Source organism: Ipomoea nil, unplaced genomic scaffold (genome assembly GCF_001879475.1).
Source record: "Ipomoea nil cultivar Tokyo-kokei standard unplaced genomic scaffold, Asagao_1.1 scaffold0317, whole genome shotgun sequence".
Classification (NCBI taxonomy): domain Eukaryota; kingdom Viridiplantae; phylum Streptophyta; class Magnoliopsida; order Solanales; family Convolvulaceae; genus Ipomoea; species Ipomoea nil.
In genome coordinates this window covers 5,713,072-5,736,876 of record NW_017616745.1, presented here as the reverse complement: position 1 = coordinate 5,736,876, position 23,805 = coordinate 5,713,072, and the positions used below count along the sequence as shown (strand labels likewise).

Sequence of the window (23,805 nt, the reverse complement as noted above, 5' to 3'; positions counted from 1 at the left end):
AAATATGAAGGTTGGTTCATTAAATCGTAAATATTACTAATTGTTTGGTTAGAGAATAATCTTTATAAAAAAAAAATAAATTAAATCTCTATCATATTCATATGTTGTTGCTTTAGGCTTTTGTCAAGAAGCACTACTCATGATCCTCAACACATTGCCATGGCTCCAAATCCTTGTGTTACTCCTATTGGTGCTGGAATGACCGTCACATCAGGAAAAAAATTATTAATAGTCCAAACTCATTCAATGATGTCCCCTCTCATGCAAATGACCTGCAGATCTAGTTGCTCAGAGTCCACTAATAATCAGATAGTCAGTTTTTATTCTATCACTATGAATAGTGCATTATTTAATCCTGCCCAGAGTCCAATAATAAACAACTTTTAATGGATTGTATTAGAGAAATACCTTTTAATGGGTTGAGCAAACTCGTCCAGATTGATGATGATGAAGATGAAGTGAAATGTTTAACGAAATATATATATATATATATATATATATATATATATATATATATATATATATATATATATATATAATGCAAATGATCTGCAGATCTAGTTGCTCAGAGTCCACTAATAATCAGATAGTCAGTTTTTATTCTATCACTATGAATAGTGCATTATTTAATCCTACCCAGAGTCCAATAATAAACAACTTTTAATGGATTGTATTAGAGAAATACCTTTTAATGGGTTGAGCAAACTCGTCCAGATTGATGATGATGAAGATGAAGTGAAATGTTTAACGAAATATATATATATATATATATATATATATATATATATATATATATATATATATATATATATATATATATATGATCAATATAATCATAATTTATATAATATATGTAGATAGATTTTAAATTTCACCAATGGAATATATGATTTTTTATTCTTTATTAAAAAAAAAAAGAGTTGAAAAATGATACATAGATTTACCAAATGTGCAAGTGTAGTGCAACAACTCTTCTGGAAATGGAAGCTTCGGCGGTCACACCTCACGCAGAGAATATGAGTCTTGTTCCTCCTCTTCTTGAAGGTCTTTGTTCTCTACACCATTGCTATGCAGTTGCAGAGAATATTCCCTTTCGTTCTTTGTAACTTGGTACTGTTTGTATTGAAGAGAATGTGATGTATATATAGGTGTTTAGATATGATTAAGGGTAACATTTATGGTTTTTAATATATTACAAATTACCCATTACCAATTAAAATTAGAGTTACCATTTTACATTTGTTTACCAAAAAATTATATATGGATACTTAATTTATATTTGAAGAATATATTTACCTAATTTACTTTATATACAGTAATAAGTATGTCTACACATAAATGAATAATATATAATATATAATTTCTATATTTTGATAATTAATTAAATTAGAAAATTAGGATATTATATAAATGCCGCTAAGTTTTGGGAAAAAATTTATATGGTTTTTATATTATTACTATTATTATTGTTGTTGTTGTTGTTGTATTGTTATTGTTATTATTTTTATTTTATTTTATTATGATTACATTATTTCATAAGATTTTTATTATACTTGAATAATAATATTTTCAATTATATTATAGAATATAATACCATACATAATATTACCAATTATGTAATATAACAATTAATAGATTTTATTTAATTTCCATTTGACATTTACTTACCAAATAAACTTTACTACAAAAGTTTTGGGGGGAAAATTTGTTAGGAGGATTTTACTTTTATATATATATAGATTTAATGCGTGTATGACTGTACCATGAACGTGTACTTTTTAAAATAATGCATATATTTTTTATAATTTTAAATACTACTTACTCTATTACAATATTTCTATAATTTAATACCAAATAAATTGATTATTATTGTTTAGATAAGAGAAACTCGTACGTAGCCACTCTTTGAGAGGTAACCCTCGATCCTGTATAATAATTTAGAAACTATACAAGAGAGATAAACCATACGAAAGATTCGGTGCGAAGGGTTTGACTGAGAGGACGTTGGCAGTAATTAAACTTGTGACGTTATGCGAGAATAAGAGAGTCATGGTCCACTCACTTAGTCACCCCTTTCATGGTCAAATAAACTAATTATATATATATAAGCCTTGTATAAGATCATCTCACTGTGAGACACATAATACTTTTTAATATAATTAAAATATAATACTTTTTTATTAGTGCATAAAAAAAATATATATATTTTTTGAAAGCAACCAACAACGGCATATATTAGAGATAAACTGAAACAGAGTCAGGTGGAATACTAGAATAGAATCGCAATACATAGCGGTAGATTGAGCAAAAGCCATAAAAGCAAAAGTATAAGCTATTAAAAAATGTTAATTGTATTTTAACTAAAAAATATTTCTATGTTTCGTGTAAGCTAAGATAATATCACGCAATACTTAATCTATTACTTAATTATTAATATTATGATAATGTACTTTTGATACTTAAATAACATACTTTTTGACAATTTGATATTATAAATTTGGATAATTGTATTGGTACAACATGTTAAGTCATAAGAAAAGTTTATCATTGGTTTGAAAGAACAATTATAAAATTACATGTGTCATATTTTTATTCACTTTTATGGTCAATTTCCTCCTTCAAGCAATTGAAAAATGAAAAGTATGTTGGTGAGGTTTAATTCACTAGGCGCTAATTGACGAGACAAACACATTATCAAATATAGTTTATACTAGTTTTTCTATGCGCTTTGCGCGAATAGGATAATGCCCAATACTTATTTTTAAACAAGTATTTTAAAGTATATCAATGTAATATTATATAGAAGATGTTCATGCATAAGTAAATAAATGTTAAATTTGTTTATTTAAATTATATAAATGCAAGATAATATATGCATGAGAGATTGATTATATATAATTGTTACAAAAATAAATGTTTGCAACTTTGTAATAACGTTAATCTAAGTACTAAGTCTAAAAGCGATAGTCTAAATAAATACTATTTTTTGTTTAAATGTTTCTAATTCTCTTTTAGGTAGCATTGTTATTGTTTTCATCTTCATTCAGTACATGTCTTTTTTTTTTTTTTTTTTTTTTTTTTTTTTTTTGTTATTGGTAGTGTGTCATGTGTAATTAGTTTATTGGTAGTATCATAGAGGGATAGATATTGTTATAATAATATAGTAAAAATTAACATATAAATTTCTTTAGAAGTTTTCATGCATTGATAAAAGCATAATTGAAATATTAAGTTTTATTCTCAATAATCAAAAGAAGATTAATTAAACGAAAAAAAAAAAACTGAACTTAAATTTATTATTTTTTTAATGAAAGAAAATCAAATGATTATCAAAGTTCATGATTTATAATCATTGAATGCTATGTATTTAGTCGGGATTATTATTTGACCAAAGTTTATGTTAAATTTTATATTTTATTTTTTAATACATTTTAACATATTCGTAGTATATGTTTAACAATTATGCTAACTCTAATTGGAATGAGGTTCGAACCTAAGACCTTTTTTATAGAAATATAAATGAGTAAGTTAAGAATAATAAATAGTTAACGGAATATTCCGTTAATAAAGTTTATACTAACGGAATTTAAGGTTATTTAAGGAATGAAAATAATATAATAAAGGGTAAATAAGGAAAATCATTAAAAATACTAAAATCAAAATACTATGAACCATTCATTTTAAGAAACAAGTAGTATTGACATTTTTTTTTTATTCCGGTTAAGGGCCTAACATTATTGGCTCTTATTAGAATTGTAAATTGTAGATGTAGATATATTTTGAAGAGAAAATTTCAATTTTGATCCACTGACTATTGGAGTTGTGTTAATTGCAACACTTGACTTTAAAAAATGTTAATTTAGTACATTGACTATGCAATTTCTATCAATTTTGGTCACGCCGGCCAAATTGCCGGCCAAACCTCACCAGAAAAATTTAATAGGTCAAATAATGAGGATATTTTAGTCATTTTACTCACAACCCCTTTCTTCTCCGATGAGCTTTTCTCCATTTCTGGCGACGAACAACCTTGATTTAAAAAGACTGAAATTTTCTCCATCTCCAAGTGTTGCAATTAACACAACTCTAATAGTCAGTGGACCAAAACTGAAATTTTCTCTATTTTGAAGCACAAAGAGCCAATACAACTCTCGCTGAGGCTCAAACTCATGACATCTCATTTGGGAGAATCACTTCATGCCACTTGACCACAAAATTTCAGTCTATGACATTTAATTATACCGAGAGGCATTCTATATGCAAGAGGTAGTAATGAGATCAAGAAGCTAAGGGTCCGGCCATATGAGATTAGGAAGCTTCGATTGACACACTACAAGTTGTGAAGAATTAGCCCCAAACACTAGTTAGGATGCTCTATGTACAGTAAGTGGCAATGCAACATTATAATATGAAAAGTTGTTGGCATTTGACGTGCATGGCATCCATTGATCGGACACTCAAATCGAGCACAACACATGTAAGTTGTTGACGTAGTGGCAAGTAAAGTGAGTTTAAGTGACGATAAGGTTGACATGTTTAGTATGTATTGAAGGTTAGGAAGTATTATAATTTCTAAGTTAGAAATTTCATTAATATGGATATAAGAAAGAACCGTAAGTATACAATATCTACTTATTTGATAAGTGATCGGCCTTATAACCCCATCAATCTAATTTATATCACTCCCTTATTAAAAAACTAGTTTTTTACGCGCATTGCGTGATTGGGATGATGCCCAATGTTTTTTTTTAATATTAGAATTAGACTAACGGTGAATTAACGGTATTTAACGGAAAAGTTAAATGGATAATTATATAATTAAGGATAAATTAGGAAAACATTAAAAAAAAATTAAAACCTGAACAATTTGAACCATTCATTTGATTTAATAATTTGACGGTCATTTTTTCTACCCAATGTTAATAATTAAATAAATTCGTTGGTCAAATCCGCTAATATAATTCGCTAACTACTGATTGTCAAACAAGGACATTGCAAGGTAGTTCTCACTTCAATTTGTTGTGTGATTTGAATACTCTCTTTGTCACAAAATCTCTCAAGTAGTTAATATGGTTGGCTTTAATTAATTATATTTTTTTAATTTTTTCATGGTATTAATAAAATACTTGGTAAATAAATATATAGCATTATTTTGTATTATAACTTTGATATTTAATTAGAAAAATAGTGCACAAAAAAGATAATAGACAATGTAGTAAATATAATCAATTGATGAATTTGAATGTAAAAATTTTTACATTTGAGAAAAATAAAGACAATATAACTAATGAAAAATATTTCTCTTAATTAATTTATTGATAATGAATAATTTTTTCACTGAATTAAGACATTGTAAGGACAATGTAGCGAATATAATCAATTAATAAATTTGAATATAAAGAATTTTTATATTATAGAAAAATAAAGACAATATAACTAATACAATTATTTCTCTTATTTAATTTATTGATAATGAATAATTTTTTTTTTTTGAATATGGGCATTGTGGACACATAATTCTAAATTAAAGAAATGCATATCTATAATTTTTTGTTGTAGCTACTAAATTATTATTTATATAATTTAATAAGAGTAAAATAGAGTACTAATTATGCCAACTTTGATTGGGATGAGGTTCGAACCTAAGACCTTTTTTTTTTATTGAAATCAATGAGTAAGTTAACGGTGAACTAACAGCAATTCTTAAAATTTTAACGGAATTAGTAACGATGTATGGGTATTTTAGGAAATTTTAGTATAAAATTTAAATCTTATCAATCTTTTAATCAATCTGAGCCATTCATTTGATTAAAATCTGTGACCATCATTTTTTCTACCCATTATAGGCCTAACTCTCTTGGGCTCTTATTAGTATAACTAGTTTTTTAACGCACTTTGTGCGAATGAGATAATGCCCAATAATTATTTTTAAATAAGTATTCCAAAGTATATCAATGCAATATCATATAGGAGATGTTCATGCATATGTAAATAAATGTTGAATTTGTTTATTTAAATCGATAATTTAAAGTATATAAATGCAAGATAATATATGCGAGATTGATTATAATTGTCACAAAAATAAATGTTTGCAACTTTGTAATAACGCTAGTCTAAATACTTAGTTTTAAAGCGATAGTCTAAATAAATATTACTTTTTGTTTAAATTTCTCTAATTCTTCTTTATTCTTTTTTTGGGTAGCATTGTTATTGTTTTCATCTTCAGTACATGTCCTTTTTTTTTTTTTTTTTTATTGGTAGTGTTTCATGTGCAATTAGGTTACTGGTAGCAGCATAGAGGGATTCATCATGCAATGAGATTATGATGTAGGAAGTTTTAGATTTACCTTGCTGTGTATATGACTGAGATTTTAGTTGTAATATGAACTATTTAGCGTACAAACACCTATTGATATTTAGTAGTGGTAATTTTTTTCCTACATGTTTCATGTGTTGTGAGATGTGTGTCGCAGATCATCATGTGAAAGTATTGAACGAAATATTAATATTTATTATATTTGTATAAAATACTTGGTAAATAAATAAATAAATAAATAAATAAATAAAATAAAATAAAATAATATATATATATATATATATATATATATATATATATATATATATATATATATATATATATATATATATATATAACATGTTTTGTATTATAACTTTGATATTTAATTACACGATAATGTAAAAAAGAAGACAATGAACAATGTAGTGAATATAATAAATTAATAAATTTGAAGGTAAGGAATCTTTGAATTGTAGAAAATAAAGATAATATAACTAATGAAATTATATTTCTTTTAAATTTTTTTATAATGAATATTTTTTTTTTAAAATAAAGCATTATAAACATCTAATTCTAAATTAATTAAATGGGGCATATGTATTATTTTTTGTTGAAGCTACTAATTTATTTAATTAATAAGAGTAATAAAGTGTCGTACATACTTTTCTTCAACAATAATGAAATTAATGATTTTTTTTTTTTAAATTTCCATTCCTTGTTGAGACAAATTGTTTTGTGAGTTTGTCCATAACAATTGCTACAATTGCTGTTAATAGAGGATGATAATAAATAATTCAAAATATATGGTTACAATAGATATTAATATAATAATATAGTAAAAATTAACTTACAAATTTTTTTTAGAAGTGTTCATGCATTGATAAAATTTTGATGTGTAAACTTGTTCAATTGGAGCTAGTAGGATGTTAACATTGTCAATTATTTGAAAAATGATCCTACCGTTTTAGAGTCTATGTGTAATTGTATTTATGATCAACAACTTTGTAGTTAGGCCGCGCAGGTTCGACAATGATGTAAGAACATTGTCCAATAAAAAAATAATAGTATAATATTAGTAATGTAATGTACAATTGTACCATTATAAAAAAAGTACAAAAAAAATATTAATACCATAATGGCCTAAATCATTCCAATAATGCAAAAGCATAATTGAAATATTAAGTTTTGTACATTCAAAAAAAAAAAGAAATATTAAATTTTGTTCTAAATAATCAGAAGAAGATTAATTTAAAAAAAAAAAACATAACATAAATTTGTTTTTTTTTTTTAAATAAACAAATTCAAGAAAATCAAATAATGTTAAAGTAGTTCCTGATTTATAATATTTGATGCTCAACTTTGAATGCTATGTATTTAGTCGAGCTAATTATTTGACAAAAATTTATGTTAAATTTTATATTATATATTTTTTTAATACATTTTAACATATTCATAATATATGTTTAACGTTGGGTATCCCCCTCTCTCCTGAACAAAAAAAAATAATATATGTTTAACAATTATGTCAATTATAATTGGGATGAGGTTTGAACCTAAGACCTTATATAAATTAAGAGTATGTTAAGAATAATAAATAGTTAACGGAATATTCCGTTACTAAAGTTTAAACTAACGGAATTTAGGGTTATTTAAGGGAAGAAAATAATATAATAGAGGGTAAATAAGGAAAATCATTAAAAGATACTAAAATCAAAATAATATGAACCATTCATTTTAAGAAACAATTAGTACCGACATTTTTTTCGTTCCAGTTAAGGGCCTAACAATATTCGCTCTTATTAGATTTGTAGATTGTAGATGTAGATGTAGATAGTAGATAATATATATATATATATATATATATATATATATATATATATATTAACTTCACCGCTACACTCTATATTTTATAAAATTATATTTAATATATACTTTTAAAAAATATAATATACAATCATATAAATTATAAACTGTACGAGTATTCCACATTATAAGATTTATTGTACTTTGCTTAAAAAAAAAAAAAACAAAAAAAAAAAAAAAACAAAAAAACATAGAAACATATGAGAGGGACATAGAAACACCGAAACAGTGGTCGCACATGCAACCTTGGGGCAAGAAATGGCCAGTTGGTGATGACGTCACCTTGCCTTTATGTTTAAATCAATAAATGCTGCAAACATACTGTAAAGTGTAACCGCACTGCACAATCCTTTTTACAAAATTTGGGTTGCATTAATTCACACACCAACATATATACCAATAATTTATTTTTGAATTTGTACTCCCAAATTATACTACAAGAGCAACATTATCAATGAATATTTTAGAGAGAATGCTACATTAAATCACTCATGCTCAATATTATAGCTAAAGTGAGAGAATTAATTGGGAAAGAATGGACCTGCAAAAGCCAAAAATAATATCAGAAGAATTAAATAAGGAGGGACATGTGCTGTGCGCGTTTCGCGCACAGCAGCAGCCCACACGGGCGCACCTGAACCTTATGTTTATTATTATTATTATTATTTTTTAAAAAATCAATTTTAGTTTATTTATTTTTCTTTTTTTTTCCTCTCCCCACATATCTTCGCTTTCCTAATCACACCTACAAAAACTCCTTAAAAATTATCAAATAACTCCACTAATGTGGATGCTCTTATTTTTATTCTCTGATGTAACAAATAGTGATAAGTTATTTTTATTTTACGAGTTTAAACAAATATCTATATCAAAAATTTAAAAATAAAAATAAAATTTAAGAGTAATATTTAAAAGTCCACATAATAATTTCCTTTACTTTTACGCTCAACTTCAATGTTACCATTGCTGCAATGCAATTAACAATGCATCTCACCCCCCCCCCCCCCCCCCCCCTCGGTGTTGTGGTGCTTTCAGCTCCCTTATGTTTAGTAAAATAAGTATTTTGTTTTTATTAGTTTAAAGTATAACGAGTTGTAACATATATTATTACTATGAGAGTCAATAGTATGGTGTCAACTCACATATATATATAATATAAACACATAATAGGTGTAACGAATTTTATGAATATCTTAGATCTTGGTACAAGCTTTTAAGTCTAAAAGGTGTGGTGTGGACCCAAGGCGAAACATGTAGCCCGATGGTCAACTTTGGAGTCGGCTAGGCAAGAGCTTAGAAGATGTACCCGGAAGACTCGGAGTCAACCAAAAACTACCTAATTAGGAAGTGGAGGTCACGTCGTTTCTCAATCCTAATCGATGTCAACCATGACATCCTGGGGTCTTGGGGTTGCTACAACATACGAACCGGAAAACGCGAGGATGCTCGATCATGGGGTCAAACGACATGATTGTTGGATAAAGATTGGTTTCATAGATTTGCCCTATTTGCAGGGAGGTTTTTGATGAGCAAGTATAAATATTTAAGTACTTGTCTAATAGTTAATATTGTTATTGGGTTAATTAATTCAGATCACGAGTTAATTTTCTCAATCAGAATTGTATTGAATGTTGTCAACAGTACATGGTATAACTTGATGCACATGCATATAGTCGTACCAATTAAAACACAATACTAGTGAGATGTAGTGGGTTTTATAAGGTACTATCAATACTAGTGTCAAAAATACCTGATATAACCCGCACAAGCTTAGCTCAATGGTTTAGTGGGCAGTATTTGAGAGAAGAAATCAATGTTTGAACCTCGGTGACGACAACTTGTATTGCCTATATATATTTGTACCAATTATAATATGGCATTGGTGTAATCTAATACAATAGCTTTTTTTTATGATATGGTATTATATGATATGATAAGAAATCATAATTTATTTTGATAAAGTTTTACCTAACACTAAAAAAAATAAATAAATCATTCAAAGTACAATTTTATACAATAGAATGTATCTTCATTTAATTTTCCTATTAAAATAAGGGTAGTTAGTATATTAGTGTATATACTTTGAATCCAATAAACATATCGCATGTCCTATGTTGATACGTGATTGACTACCACATTAAAAGCACTAGAAAAATCTTATATGAAATTCTAACAATCCGTTTGGTTCACTAAAATTATTATTATTATTTTTTTAACTGTGAATTCTCATTTACTTGGTGGAAATTTTTGTTTTAAAATTTTAATTCTTTTTTGAGGATTTTTTTTTGAGAAAAAAAAAAACAAAAAATTTGAGGATATGAGGTATCAACATTAGTATATATACACACACACATACCTCATGGCGTATATTAGTATATATACTTTGAATCCAATAACAATACCACACTCAAATTACATATGTAATGTAATGTTACATAATTTGAATTAAACGCAATACTCTCTTGATTTAATATAATAAAATTGCATGCTAGACAACCCTATATATATAAGTCATTTCCTATTAAATATTAATCACTCATTAGCGTAAACCGTGTAATGGCGTATCACTGTTTCATTTTATATATGTCAGCCGCACTAGGAATACCCTTTTCCGACGGGTTCAACTAAGAGAGTTTGACAAGAATCAAACTCATGATCTTCATGTACAAAAGTCATGCTTCATTCCCTCGATCATCCTTTTCGGCGCCATCAAACACTATTATTTGATTTACAGGAAAGCCTGTAGTCACCGAAAGTGCGCTTTAAGTAAAGTCTACCTTGTAACCCTAGCCACTAAATGATCACAATAAGATCAACCAACATAGATTACTCGATTATAGCTGACCAACTCAAACTTAAAAAATAATATTAGACAACTCTCACAAAAATTAAATTTAAAATCTTATGATTACTAACCTAGTCATACTGTCCGACTAATTTAGGTGGGTTAGTCAACCATTCTTAACTCAAAATGACAATAATATGCGTACGAAGAACTACAAAGTTGGTGGTGGAAAGCAACAGTTATTTCACACTTTCACCGGAGTTAGTTTAGGCTTTTTAAGACATCATTTTAAGCTTACAAATTTGGCTGGCTTATCCTCGTGAGGGACCGAAGATAGGTTGTCGACTTGTCGTCTATAAATTTGTTTTCCATGGTGGGATCGGAGATCACGCTCAAAACAGAAGTGCACATCACGCGCCACTCTTCTATTTATGGAAACTAGGAATTGCACTGGGCTATTAAGTCGAAACACACTTCAATATATATTCTTTGGTTAACTTTTACTTATGTAATTGGTAATGTTAATTTTTAGTTATAATTTTAAAGATTTAAAATTTCAGCTACAAAAAACTTCAGTTAATCTATAAATTGATCGATTAATAAAAAAAATTATGTTCAATTAACACTTCTCATCATATATTGTAAAATCATCATATATTATAAATTGTAGAAAAAATGTCATTATTTATAATTTTTATATTATTCAAGGAAAATTGACACTTCTCATCTCTGAATTATATGAAAATAACATTTTCATCCTTTAATTATACACTGTCATTATGACATCACTCCAATTGTATACATAAAACTCAATGATAAAAAATTCACTTTGAAAGACATTTATTTCATCACTTTTGTTATTATATAAATATATAAATAAATAGGTGGAAATTTTTATATATTAATAATTGTATAAACATTTTTATTTATATATTAATAATTGTATAAGCAATTGTACTCCTATATATTTATTTATTCAATATATATAATTTAATCTCATTTATTAAGAAAATAAAAATATTATACATATTTTAGGCGGGAAAAAACATTTAATGCAAGACCTCTATTATTATATAGATATATAGATTACAAACCGAACTTTGTAAAACCACGCATTACAATTGAGTAGTGATCTTACATTAAAGTTGTACTTACCAGAAACACTATTAGTCCATAAGAAAATAACTATTTGTATTATCGGAAAACAAGTCCTATTTAACGTGACAAAATAAGAGCAAACGGTCATTAGTAATACCCTCTTGACCGTTCCCTCCCAACTTGGGGATTCCATGTAGCAGAACTCCAAGTCCTTTGGATAACCTAATACATATCAAAGTTGTGCATTTGTTCAGACTATGAAACATCATATTAGTATCAATGGTGGTCTCATTTCATCAACTCAGTAGTGATAAATGTGGTCTGTGTACATGTGGGCAGTCATGTTCAAGGATTTGAGCATGGCTTCTCCTTGTTTGTTGATGCTAAACACAGACAACCCTCCATTGTTCACGTCGATCGAGCGAAACCTGGACACGAAAAACACAAGAAACTCGAGATCACTCCTCGAGAACATATACATATCAGCTAGTCTTGATAGATAAGGCATATCAGCAAACCTTTCGGGTCCTAATCCAAGAGCTGTGCAGATCAGTGCCCTCAGTATCGATTTGTGAGTCACGACGAGGAAATGGTCGCCCTAACGAGTGCAACAACGACGCGAGTAAGAGGCCGAGAAATGGGAATTAGTACTAGACAGATATGTTTTTGGTCAGACCACGAGGCGTCCTGAGCAGGCCCTAACTGTAGGAGACACCTTTAAGCCCGTACAATACTCAGACTAACCTCAGTTCGCACCGGGCCAGCCCAATTAAGGGGCAAAGTGCAGGTCAGATTGATTTTCCCATATGAGAGGGGGTTCGAATTCCCGACCTCTCTTAAGGGACGAGAGTGCACGACCACTCACGCCAACCAAGCTGGTTTACTAGACAGATATGTTAACGAGCAATTGAGCATAGACTTTATAAGTGTATAGTGAGCTTACAGGAGAGAGTAGTATTTCCTTCCAAGCCTCGCGTGCCCTTTCCCATAGTTTCTCGAGAGGGTAGACGCCGTCCACGCAGAAATTAGCGGGATCCTCACGCCACGTTGTGTACTCCTTTGGGTATATCCGCTTGGCATCCTCTGCCTCCAAACGCTAAACATGATTTAGAGATGTGCAGGGACAATGGGCGATACGAATTATTAAGTTTTTGGGATAGATAAAGAGTAAGACAAACCACAGACCATTTTTCATGCCTTCGAGGAAATAGAGATGAGCCTCCTTCAACGAATCAAGAAACACGAGAGGCTGCTCCCTCCCCTGCCATATAACCTCGGCTGTGGACTGCATCAAACGCAACCGTTAATAAGCAACAAATTCTTAAAAGAAAAAAACACGAAACGAATGTTCTAAAACAACCTTTGCACGCGAGATTGGACTTGCAAAACATTGGTCGAAGTGTATCTCCTCGATCGCCTTTCTACACCGCTCGGCTTGCATAACTCCTTTTTCTGTCAGCACGGAGAGATTCGAGCTTCCCTACACACGTGATCAGTTCGATTGGTTAGCAATGGAGCCGAAAGAACGAGGGGATTGGAGACGAGTGATCAAACCTGCACTCTACTTTCTTCGTTCCAAGTGCTGTATCCGTGTCGCACAAGCGTGACCTTCTTAGGCGAAGATAACGCCTTCTGAGTCAGCGATTTCGTTGCTCGATAGAAATCATATGCGCTCCCGGTCAAGGGAATATCATTTCCAACTTTTTCTGTTCGAGAGAATGAGAAAATCGGGGTTGAGTTTAAGAAAGAACAAAGAATTTGAGAATCTTAGGACTTGGGAGACCATTGAAACATCAGAAAAAGGGGAATAAAACCACACATCACTGCATCAGAAAACATTCGAAATCAATCCGACAACGAAAGATTTTAGTACTTCCATGAGAACCATTTCTTAGCTGCTACTTAGGATGTCCCAAATCATGAACAACAGATGTTAGTATATTTGGTTTATATACTGCTATCTATCACCACTATTATTCTAAAAGCCTAAGCTTTTGCAACAGTTAACAATCAAAGAAAACACAGTCAAACACACCAATTCAACCTAAGCTTCTGATTCTTGAATTTCATCTCTCAAAAATCCTAATTTCAAGATTACCTGTTGTGGTACCATTCTAAAAGCATAAGCCTCCCTGCGGGATTGGCCTATTGGCCTTCTTGCCTTCTTGGTTTGAGCGGGGTCACTGACCGTTCAGACTGTTCAGACTCTGTTCGTTTATAAACCGAGCTCTAAATTTTGTTTGTTAATGTTCATTTACCTTAATAAACGAACATAAACGAACGCTTACCGAACACGAACACCAGTAGTTTACCGAAAGCTCTGTTCGCTAACACCCCTAGGGGTCAGCTATTGGCAACCAAAATAACACATTCAACCACAAGGTCACAAGTTCGACTCCCTGCCGGATTGGCCTATTGGCCTTCTTGGTATGAGCGGGTCAGCTATTGACAACCTAGACTGGTTTACCTCCTTGTGATCTTTGACGCCTAGGGTCATAAGGCGGTGTTTACCTAGTTTACACTCTCGAAGTCTCGTGTAGTGAGTGTGGATTTCCTCGTTGCTCAAAATAACACATTCATACACACCAAATCAACCTAATAACCTTCTGATTCTTGAATTTCATCTCTCAAAAACCTTAATTTCAAGATTACCTGATGTGATATCATTCTAAAAGCATAAGCTTTGCAACAGATAACAATCAAAACAAACCAACCCAGACTTCTGATTCTTGAATTCTTGAATTTCAATCTCTCAAATAAACCTTAAATTTCAAGATTTTACCTGTTGTTGTGGTGGGCAGCTCTGGAGTTGAAGTGGAGCACAGAACCCTACAGGTGGAGCCAGAGTTACCAGCATGAATCCTAGAGGATTTCTTGGAGTTTGGAGTGGAAGTTCGAGGAAAATAAGGACAGGTAACAAGAGCTCTGCAAGTAGTCATCCTCGGAAACCTCAAAAAAGCTCAATCAAAACTGGTTCTTGAAATGTTTAAGAATGTTTTTTTTCCAGGTTTGGGTTGTCCAAGATGAGCTTCCATTACCACTGGTGGAGATTGTGGGATAGGGAGATAATAATATGGTCAATTGGTCATCAATCGTCATGGGTTTCTGATATTTTCGGTAATTTAATTTATTTGGATATCCAATATCTAGTTGTATGGCGGGAATTGATTCATACCCGATCAAATATGGTATTATCCTCTATGCTTTCTTCAACAGTCCATTTTACTCTCATTTGTTGGGTTATTTTTTCAATAGTTATTGCTAGGACCGTCATACGATCCAAAAATAAGATTTTTTTTTTTTTTTTTAAGGAATAAGATTCAAATTGGTCACTAAACGTAACCTGAAAATGTAATTAGGTCACTGAACGAAAAAAAAAAAAAAAAAAAATTACACTACTGAACACTTTAAATGTATGCAATTTTACCTGATATTAAGTTATCATAAATTTTAGCAGGTTACCTACTTACGTGGCAATTGAGTTGGTATTTTTAATAAATTAACAAAAAAAAACGACGGGGCGGCCGCTAGTCACACCCTTCCCCCACCCCCTCTTCCTTCGTCTCCGACGGAGACAAAGGAGGGGGGTGGCCGCCGTTGTTTTTTTTTTTTTTTTTTTTTTTTTTTAAATTATTATTAAAAATTATTAAAAATGCCAACTCAGTTGCCACGTAAGAATGTAACCTGCTAAAAATTGATGGTAACTTGCTATCCGGTGAAATTGCATACATTTAGAGTGTTCAGTAGCCTAATTGCACGTTTTTGGAGTGTTAAGTGGCCTAATTACATTTTTTTTTTCATTCAGTGGCCTAATTGCATTTTCAAGTTACGTTCAGTGGCTAATTTGAACCTAATATTTAATTTTATTTTTTTGCACGCCTAGTTATAATATACATTTTTATAACTCATAATGTACATTATTCTAAAACATAATGCACATTATTCTAAAACATAATGTACATTATATTACCCAGATGTTTCATTATTCTAACACGTAATGTACATTATTCTAACACATAATGTACATTATTTTTACTCATAATATCCACGACGATGTTTTTGGACCATGGTCCACACAGCTGTTTGGACCACGTCCACACAATAATTTGCCTTATTCATTTTTTGGTGTAGGCTAAAGAGACCCGTAATCACCATCTGAGACTGTGTACTGGGTAAATTTGCTCTTTAAGTAATAACTTGCAAACCACACTAAATTAACTCAAAAACTATATCATGAATTTCATACTCGCTCTTATATATACCAATGAGGAAGTAAATTGAGTCTACATAACTTTGAGCCTCACCCCAAATTGTACCCTCCTGCGCACAATGAGTCCAATCTCAACTTCAAACCGACGGTGAAGCTCTATCTCCAGATTATCCGTTAATAATACCTGGTACAACTCAAATAACATACATAACATACATAGTTGCACATGATGAAAAAAACACTGATATCGATATCGCAATACATTGAATAACCTCAAACTGCACATGCTGATTCCTAGAAATGTATCAAAGGTTAATCAAAAAGAAAAAAAAAATACTAAAAACCCAAACTAAACATGAGACCAAACTTGTTAGCTAGCTAGGTTTTAAGGGTGTAAAGACTGAAGACATTGTGGAAAGAGTAAAGAAGAAGCAGAAAATAGAGCACAAAAGCTGCAAAACCAGCAATGAGAGCTCCTTCAACATGATCACAGAAGTTTGAAACTTGCCCACAGATTGGCAACCAACCAGCATGACTGTTCCCATTCTTCCCCACTTGTGCCAGTGCTAGACATGCTGATATGCTTGAATCCAGCAACAATGTCATAATCTACATACCCAAAAAGTGAAAGGAAAATGAATCAGAGCATATAATGTATAAAATATGAACGTGTAATCTTACTATCAACTTAAACTTTTAGTTGGACAGAACATGTTCGATCTTTAATTTAAACTTTTTAGTTAAAGACGGAGCACATCCTAGAATATGTTGTTCACATATTAGGGAAACTACTTTCTAAGATAGTCTCCGAAGAGCTGGTCAAGAGAGTTTTATTGGAAGACAGTGGCCTGTTTGATAAAATAATAATTAGCCTATGAACCAATTTTAGCTTATTAGACCATTATTAGCTGTTTGAATGTTTGATTAATTAGTTTTTTATTACAACTTATTGCTCCAAAATGTTAAAATTCAAAAACTTGCTCAAAGTAGTTTTTTTATCAGCTTTTTGAGAAGTCATTTTGCATGTAATCAGCTATCAGCTAACAGTTAATTTACCATACACTTTTCTACAATCAGCTAATGCTATCAACTAGTCAAACCTACTAATCCAATCAGCTAACATCTATTTACCAAACACCTCCAGTATAGAAATACCCAAAGTTAAGCAAATTCAAGCGGGCCGAGCAGAGCTACCTTCGTGTATTTTTCTTTGAGTTTTTCCCTCCTCCTATTAAACTCCTCAATCTAGTACAAGTGAAGGGACATGTTGGATATATAATATATACTCCGTAATATATAATATATAATATATAATATAGATAACATAAATATATAGTTTCATTATGAGTTTAAATATCTACTTGAAACGAAACATATTTAACTTTCAACTCATACCGTATCTGAAACAAGCAAAACGCGTCTAGCCCAATTCTTTGAAGTGAATAAAAGAACTATGAGGCTGTACCCACTGGCAATGGCATTGACAACAACAAAGTATCTGCACACCAAGAACATCACAACATCATTAGCAGACTGTTACAACATAAGACATGAAAAAAAAAATGGGGGAAATTAAAAATGACTGAAAATTACATGAGAGTTGGTGAACTGGTGAACTTGGCTTCAAAGGTGAGACCAAAGATTTGAGAAAAATCATTGGTGGTGACCATAACAATGGTTGCAGCCACAGTGCCTCCCAAGGCCAAAAGCCTTAAAAGAAAAACAGGAACCCACTTTGCAAACTTCATGACCTTAAAGATCATTAACTCTCAAAACTCAATTAATAATCAATGTAGTATTATATATAGATATATATTAAAGAAATAAATAATGACACTAAGAAGGGAGGGCCAATGATGGGTGTTAAAGAGTTTTTAATAGTCAAACACTCAAGATTGTGGTGGTGAGAGCATGAAATAATGTTATAGAAATTAATTATGTATAAATTAAAGAAGGGTTGGTTCCAAGATGTCATAATCTTGGTTACCTAATTTGTGCACAAATTATTTGTGCATTGTCTTAGGGGCTTAGACAACTTTTTTGAAATCGATCTCCAATGATTTCATTTTTTATGGGTTTCTATAGAGATGACAATTTTTTCTTCCCACAATACAGATCCTCGATCCCCACACTTACGGTGGGGGAGACTGGACAGGGATAGCGATACCCCGTCTCGCCCCGGATTTATAATATACATACACACATTAAATTCTTGTTTTTTTTTTTTAAATATAATTTTTATATGTTTTTGTTCCATATATTACTTTATGATCCCTATTCTTTGGATCAGTTTACTGATTATCATTGTACTTGAAAAGTTTAAGTTACATTATTGGATTAATTAACACCAAGTTGGTATGCAATAAATACCCATTTCAAAGCTATCATTCTAGACTAGATAGTAGATAGGGGAGTCCCAAGATGATGATATTATTTGTGAGGGGAAGATGAAAGTCAAATGTTTAAATAACTGGTTTTGTCAATAATGTCTTACAACGTTTTCAAGAGTAGTTAGTTAGTTAGTGGTATACATGGGTTTAGCGTTCAATAGGCAGTATTTGGGAAAGATTGAGATCAATGTTCGAATCTCAGCAGTAACATTGTGGGGATCATGCATAAAGTGGACAGATCCCTTGTGCACATTAATATTTGGTCATGTGATTTACATTCTCTCAAATGTTCTGTTAGGTTGGGGTATGGGGATTGGATTCAACCTTTTGAGAGAAGAAGAATTAGTGGTATACATATAGGGGTAGGGTGGTCTTGTTAGTGCATGTGGGGGGCCGTTATCTCTTCAACTACCTCCATGACTTCTCTTATCTGCCTTCCTCAAATAATATGGGTTTATAAGATGGCAACTAATCAAAGGAAGCATACATGCTAGCAATCCTAGCATATGGCTTTGGACTTGCTACAATAATTCATGTTGAATTCTTAATTTCAAGATCAAAGACTATGTTTTGTTTTTTAATAATGTTTTGCATTTAATAAACTCATGTGTATATGGGTGCAGGGAGGGAGAGGAAGCATTTCAGAAAAATCAATTTATTGAGATTAGTTCTTTCGATTGACATATTAAAAATTGATTAGTTCAATCTCTATGTGTAGGTGGGTTATCGAGGGTAAGGGTATGATTTTTTATTTTTATTTTTCAGTCCAAAGGTCCAAGTGGTTACTACCCCACGAATATTGACCTAAGATAATATATTTCATTGAAGGAGTTAAATTTCATTTGAATTTTGAAGTCCAATGAGTAATTGTACTATTTTACTCTTTTAGGTTTTACCCAAAGTTGAAAAGATAAAGAGAATAGATTATCTATGGCTCTATGCCCAAAACAAAGAGAATAGGTAGTTATCATTGCCCAAAACGTTCCTCACTCTTTGAGAAATATATCTTTCTGTAACCTCTCTTTCACGATCTCCCTTTAATTTTCTTTATTAATAGCAAACTTTCTATCAAAGCATAACCATGCACATGTATTAATTATCACAACAATATAGTAAATTTTTTTTACTTTACTTAATTTAAAAAATAAAAAAAAAAAACTAGTTTTTTCTCTTTTGAATTTTTAAATTAATATAATATCTCAATTTATATTCCTTACATTATATGCGCTCATAAGTTTCTCTACATGTTGTGCACTTGTGCTAGCCCTTAAGGTCATTAACACAAAAACACTTAGGGTCCGTTTGGAAAGCTGGAAAATGACTTCTGGAAAATGTTTTCTGGAAAATGAGTCATTTTCCGGAAAACATTTTCCTTTCCAGTGTTTGGTTGCATTCTGGAAAACTGTTTTTGTGTGTTTGGTTCATTTTCTGGAAAATGAGTAGAATTGTATAATTAAACATTTTAATTATTTTATTTAGAATATTACAACATGTATAATAATATAATAATAATTTTAAATATAATAAAAAAATAACTAATAATATATCAAAAATATTATGGTGGTGGTGATGGTGTAGTGGTAGTGATGTTGTTTGTTATATAATAATAATAATAATAATAATAATAATAATAATAATAATAATAATAATAATAATAATAATAATAATAATAATAATAATAATAATAATAACTGGTGGTGGTATGACGGTGGTAGCAGTGGTGGTGGTGATGGTGTGGTGGCGGTGGTATGGTGGTGGGGGTGGTGGTGGCGGCAACGGTGGTTGCGGTGGTATGGGGGTGGTGGTGGCGACGGTGGTTGCGGTGGTATGGCGGCGGTGGTGGTAGTGGCGGTGGCGGCGGTGGTGGTAGTGGCGGTGGCGTGATGGTGGTGGTGGTGTGGTGGCGGTGGTTGCGGTGGTATGGTGGTGGTTGCGGTGGTGGTGGTGGCGGCGGCGATGGTGGTAGTGGTGGTGGTGTGATGGTGGTGGTGGCGGTGACGGTGGTTGCGGTGGTATGGTGGTGGTGGTGGCGGCGATGATGGTTGCGGTGGTATGGTGGTGGTGGTGGTGGCAGCAGTGGTGGTGGTATGGTGTTGGTGGTGGTAGTGGTTGCGGTGGTATGGTGTTGGTGGTGGTAGTGGTGGTGGTGTGGTGGCGGTGGTTGTGGTGGTATAGTAGTGGTGGCGGTTGCAGTAGTGGTGGTGATGGTGGTAGTGAGGTGGTGGTGGTATGGTGTTGATGATGTTGGTGGTGGTGTGATGTTGGCGTAAAAGTTGGAAAATGACTTCCCCCAAAAAAAAGGGGAAGTCATTTTCCTCCAAAACAAGCCTATTTTCCAAAGTCAACGGAAAATGATTTCCGTTGACTTGATTTTCCAAGCACATCCAAACAATGAAAACTTGGAAAATGATTTCCAGAACTCATTTTCCAGGTTTCCAAACACACCCTTATTTTCCTTATCTTTTCAACCATTTGATATAATCAGAATATTGTTATCCTTTCCATTTTAGAAAGGAGACACCAAACTAAGAGATTTAAAGAATCTTGCTAAACTAAAATAATAATAATAAAATAAAAACCAAACTAAGAGATTTAAAGAATCTTGCTAAACTAAAATAATAATAATAATAAAATAATAATAATAAAAAATTAGAACTATGCTAGCTTTACAAAAACTACAACATTTTTAGTCATTGATGTGACAGTTTTTAATAGATTGAGGTTTAAAAAAATTAAAAAGAAAACAAAAATAAAAAGTGAACATACAAAAACTGCCACATCAGGGAATGATAGAAATATAATAAATTTTGTAGAGGTGGAAGCATTTTTCAAAATATTATATGTTGTTTTATTATATTAACAAAGAAAAGAAAGGGGTAGAGATGAAGTGTGGTTTTAGTCATGAAATGCACATTTTAGTCATAAAGTGTGCCTATTAGGCATAGATCGAACACACATTTTGATAAAGTGTGTTCTTTTTTTTTTTGGATCAAGGAACAGGGATATATACCCGAAAGTTCTCAAGAGCTAGATGACTCTTTAACTCTACAATTACAAATAACATTGCTTAAGTCCATGAGATGAGCCTCCTCGCTATGTAAGAGACACGAACTGAATGTTGTCCAGTCTTCCTACAGAAGAGTCCCAACGTTAGCAAGGGAATCAACTACTCTATTTTGCTCTCGATAGATCGTACGAAGAGAGATCCTCCAGTCTCTTTCAACCCAACTTCTGGCCTCCTCAATTGTTCCACGAATAGGATCCCAAAGTGCAGTGTTGTTTTGGATCCACTCCACGACTGTTCTCGCGTCCGATTGCACCTCCACGTCCCGAATGCCTTTGTGCCAAGCCCAATGCATGCTTCTCATGATAGCCCTGGCCTCCATTGCTTCCGGTGAGTCCATAATAAAGTGTGTTCTTTAGTCACAGAGTAAACTATTTAGTCCTAAAACATGTACGCATTTTAGTCTTGAAGCACTTTTAAGTGTCAAAACAATTTTGAAACATTAACTAGCTTGGTTGGTGTGAGTGACCGTTAACCTTATCCCTTAAGAGAGGAAAAACCATGGTCTGACAAAAAAAAAAAACAATTTCAAAACATTTTTAAAATATATAGCCCTGTTTGGTAACATAATTATTTTATCAGTCAATTTTGGCTTATTTGACCACTATTAGTTGTTTGACTTGGTTAAATAATTAATATGGGTGTTTGACTAATTAGCTTTTTGTACAAACTGCCCAAAACAGCTTTTCCAATAAATTTTTTGAGAAATTCATTTTGCATTTAATCAGCTATCAACTAATTTACCAAACACTTTTCTACAATCAGTTAATGTTATCAACTAGTCAAACCGACTAACCAAATCCGCTAACAATTATTTACCAAACACCCCCATAGTTTGTTCAACCACTTATGTGTCTGATGTCTTGATATACTTGTAATATTGATGTGTGGGTAAAAAAAGAAAATATGAGCACATAAAGCATTGGTCTAGCGGATAAGAAACTTCACTTTAAAACTTGTTTTCAATGACAAGGTGTTGGTTCGATCATTGCCATTAACATTGGGGATTTGTGTTTGGATGGGCTTCTTGTGTGCAAAATATATACAGTTTCATGTTGAGTTTCGAAGATAAAATGGTTCAATTTACTTCTTTATGAGCATAACGAGCGGGCGGGTTCATGAGATTCATGATATAGTATTATAGTTCAGTGAAAACAATGAAATCTGAGTTATAAAAAGGGGGTGGGGCAATCGTTATGCTATGGACCCGTGTCCAGCATACATCGTGGACACGGTAACGGTGCCGTTAGTGGCACCTTTATCTTTCACCATTTTTTTTTAAAATTTCAGATTGCTTCGTTATAGGAGCATATGTTCATAATTTTATCACTATATGTTCATAATTGTAAGTACATAATGTCAGAGCTCTGTGTTCATAATTCCATAACTGTACATTCATACTTCCATAACTGTACATTCATAATTCCGTAACTGTACATTCATAATTCAATAACTGTAAATTCATAATTTTCGAAGCTCTATGTTCATAATTTTAGAGCTCTATGTTCATAATTGTAAGTTCATAATGTCAGAGCTCTGTGTTCATAATTTCATAATTGTACATTCATAATTTTCGAAACTCTATGTTCACAATTTTAGAGCTCTATGTTCATAATTTTATCACTATATGTTCATAATTGTAAGTTCATAATGTTAGAGTTCTGTGTTCATAATTCCATAATTGTACATTCATAATTTCATAATTGTACATTCATAATTCCATAACTGTACATTCATAATTCCACAAACGAATAATGCCGTTAACGGCGACGAGACAAAATCAATTTTTTTTTTACTGAAATATCGTCGTTTTAGACTCGTGTCCATAATGCATTGTGGACACGAGTCCACAACATAATTTGCCGGGGTGGGGGATATGGGCCACAAAGGCCCACTATGAACAAAGTGGGCTCAGATATAGCTATGTAGATTAATTTTTCAACTGTGATAGAACCCTTTATCAAAATTTTAAAATTAAGGGTCTCTTTGAAAATTTGGAAAATGTTTTCCGAGTTTTCCGTGTTTGGATACAGTAGAAAAATTCAATCAATGGAAAACATTTTTTGTTAACTGGGAAAAATATAGACATTTTTGTGA

The 23,805-nt window shown here is 31.5% G+C and overlaps 2 protein-coding genes across 2 annotated transcripts; both read right to left on the bottom strand.

Annotated features, from left to right (window-relative positions):
• Window positions 1–12,045: 12,045 nt before the first annotated feature.
• LOC109171406 (probable 2-carboxy-D-arabinitol-1-phosphatase) lies at window positions 12,046–15,130 on the bottom strand. Its single transcript, XM_019320495.1, has 7 exons — window positions 14,827–15,130; window positions 13,599–13,750; window positions 13,405–13,524; window positions 13,230–13,329; window positions 12,988–13,127; window positions 12,563–12,642; window positions 12,046–12,472 (listed from the first exon to the last, which is right to left on the bottom strand). The coding sequence occupies exons 1-7, from the start codon at window positions 14,981–14,983 to the stop codon at window positions 12,346–12,348; spliced, it is 876 nt and encodes a 291-aa protein (XP_019176040.1). The 5' UTR covers window positions 14,984–15,130; the 3' UTR covers window positions 12,046–12,345.
• Window positions 15,131–16,486: 1,356 nt separating this feature from the next.
• LOC109167350 (CASP-like protein 1C1) lies at window positions 16,487–18,009 on the bottom strand. Its single transcript, XM_019316372.1, has 3 exons — window positions 17,848–18,009; window positions 17,650–17,752; window positions 16,487–16,863 (listed from the first exon to the last, which is right to left on the bottom strand). Exons 1-3 carry the CDS (start codon window positions 18,000–18,002, stop codon window positions 16,633–16,635), a joined length of 489 nt encoding a protein of 162 aa, XP_019171917.1. The 5' UTR covers window positions 18,003–18,009; the 3' UTR covers window positions 16,487–16,632.
• Window positions 18,010–23,805: the final 5,796 nt, after the last annotated feature.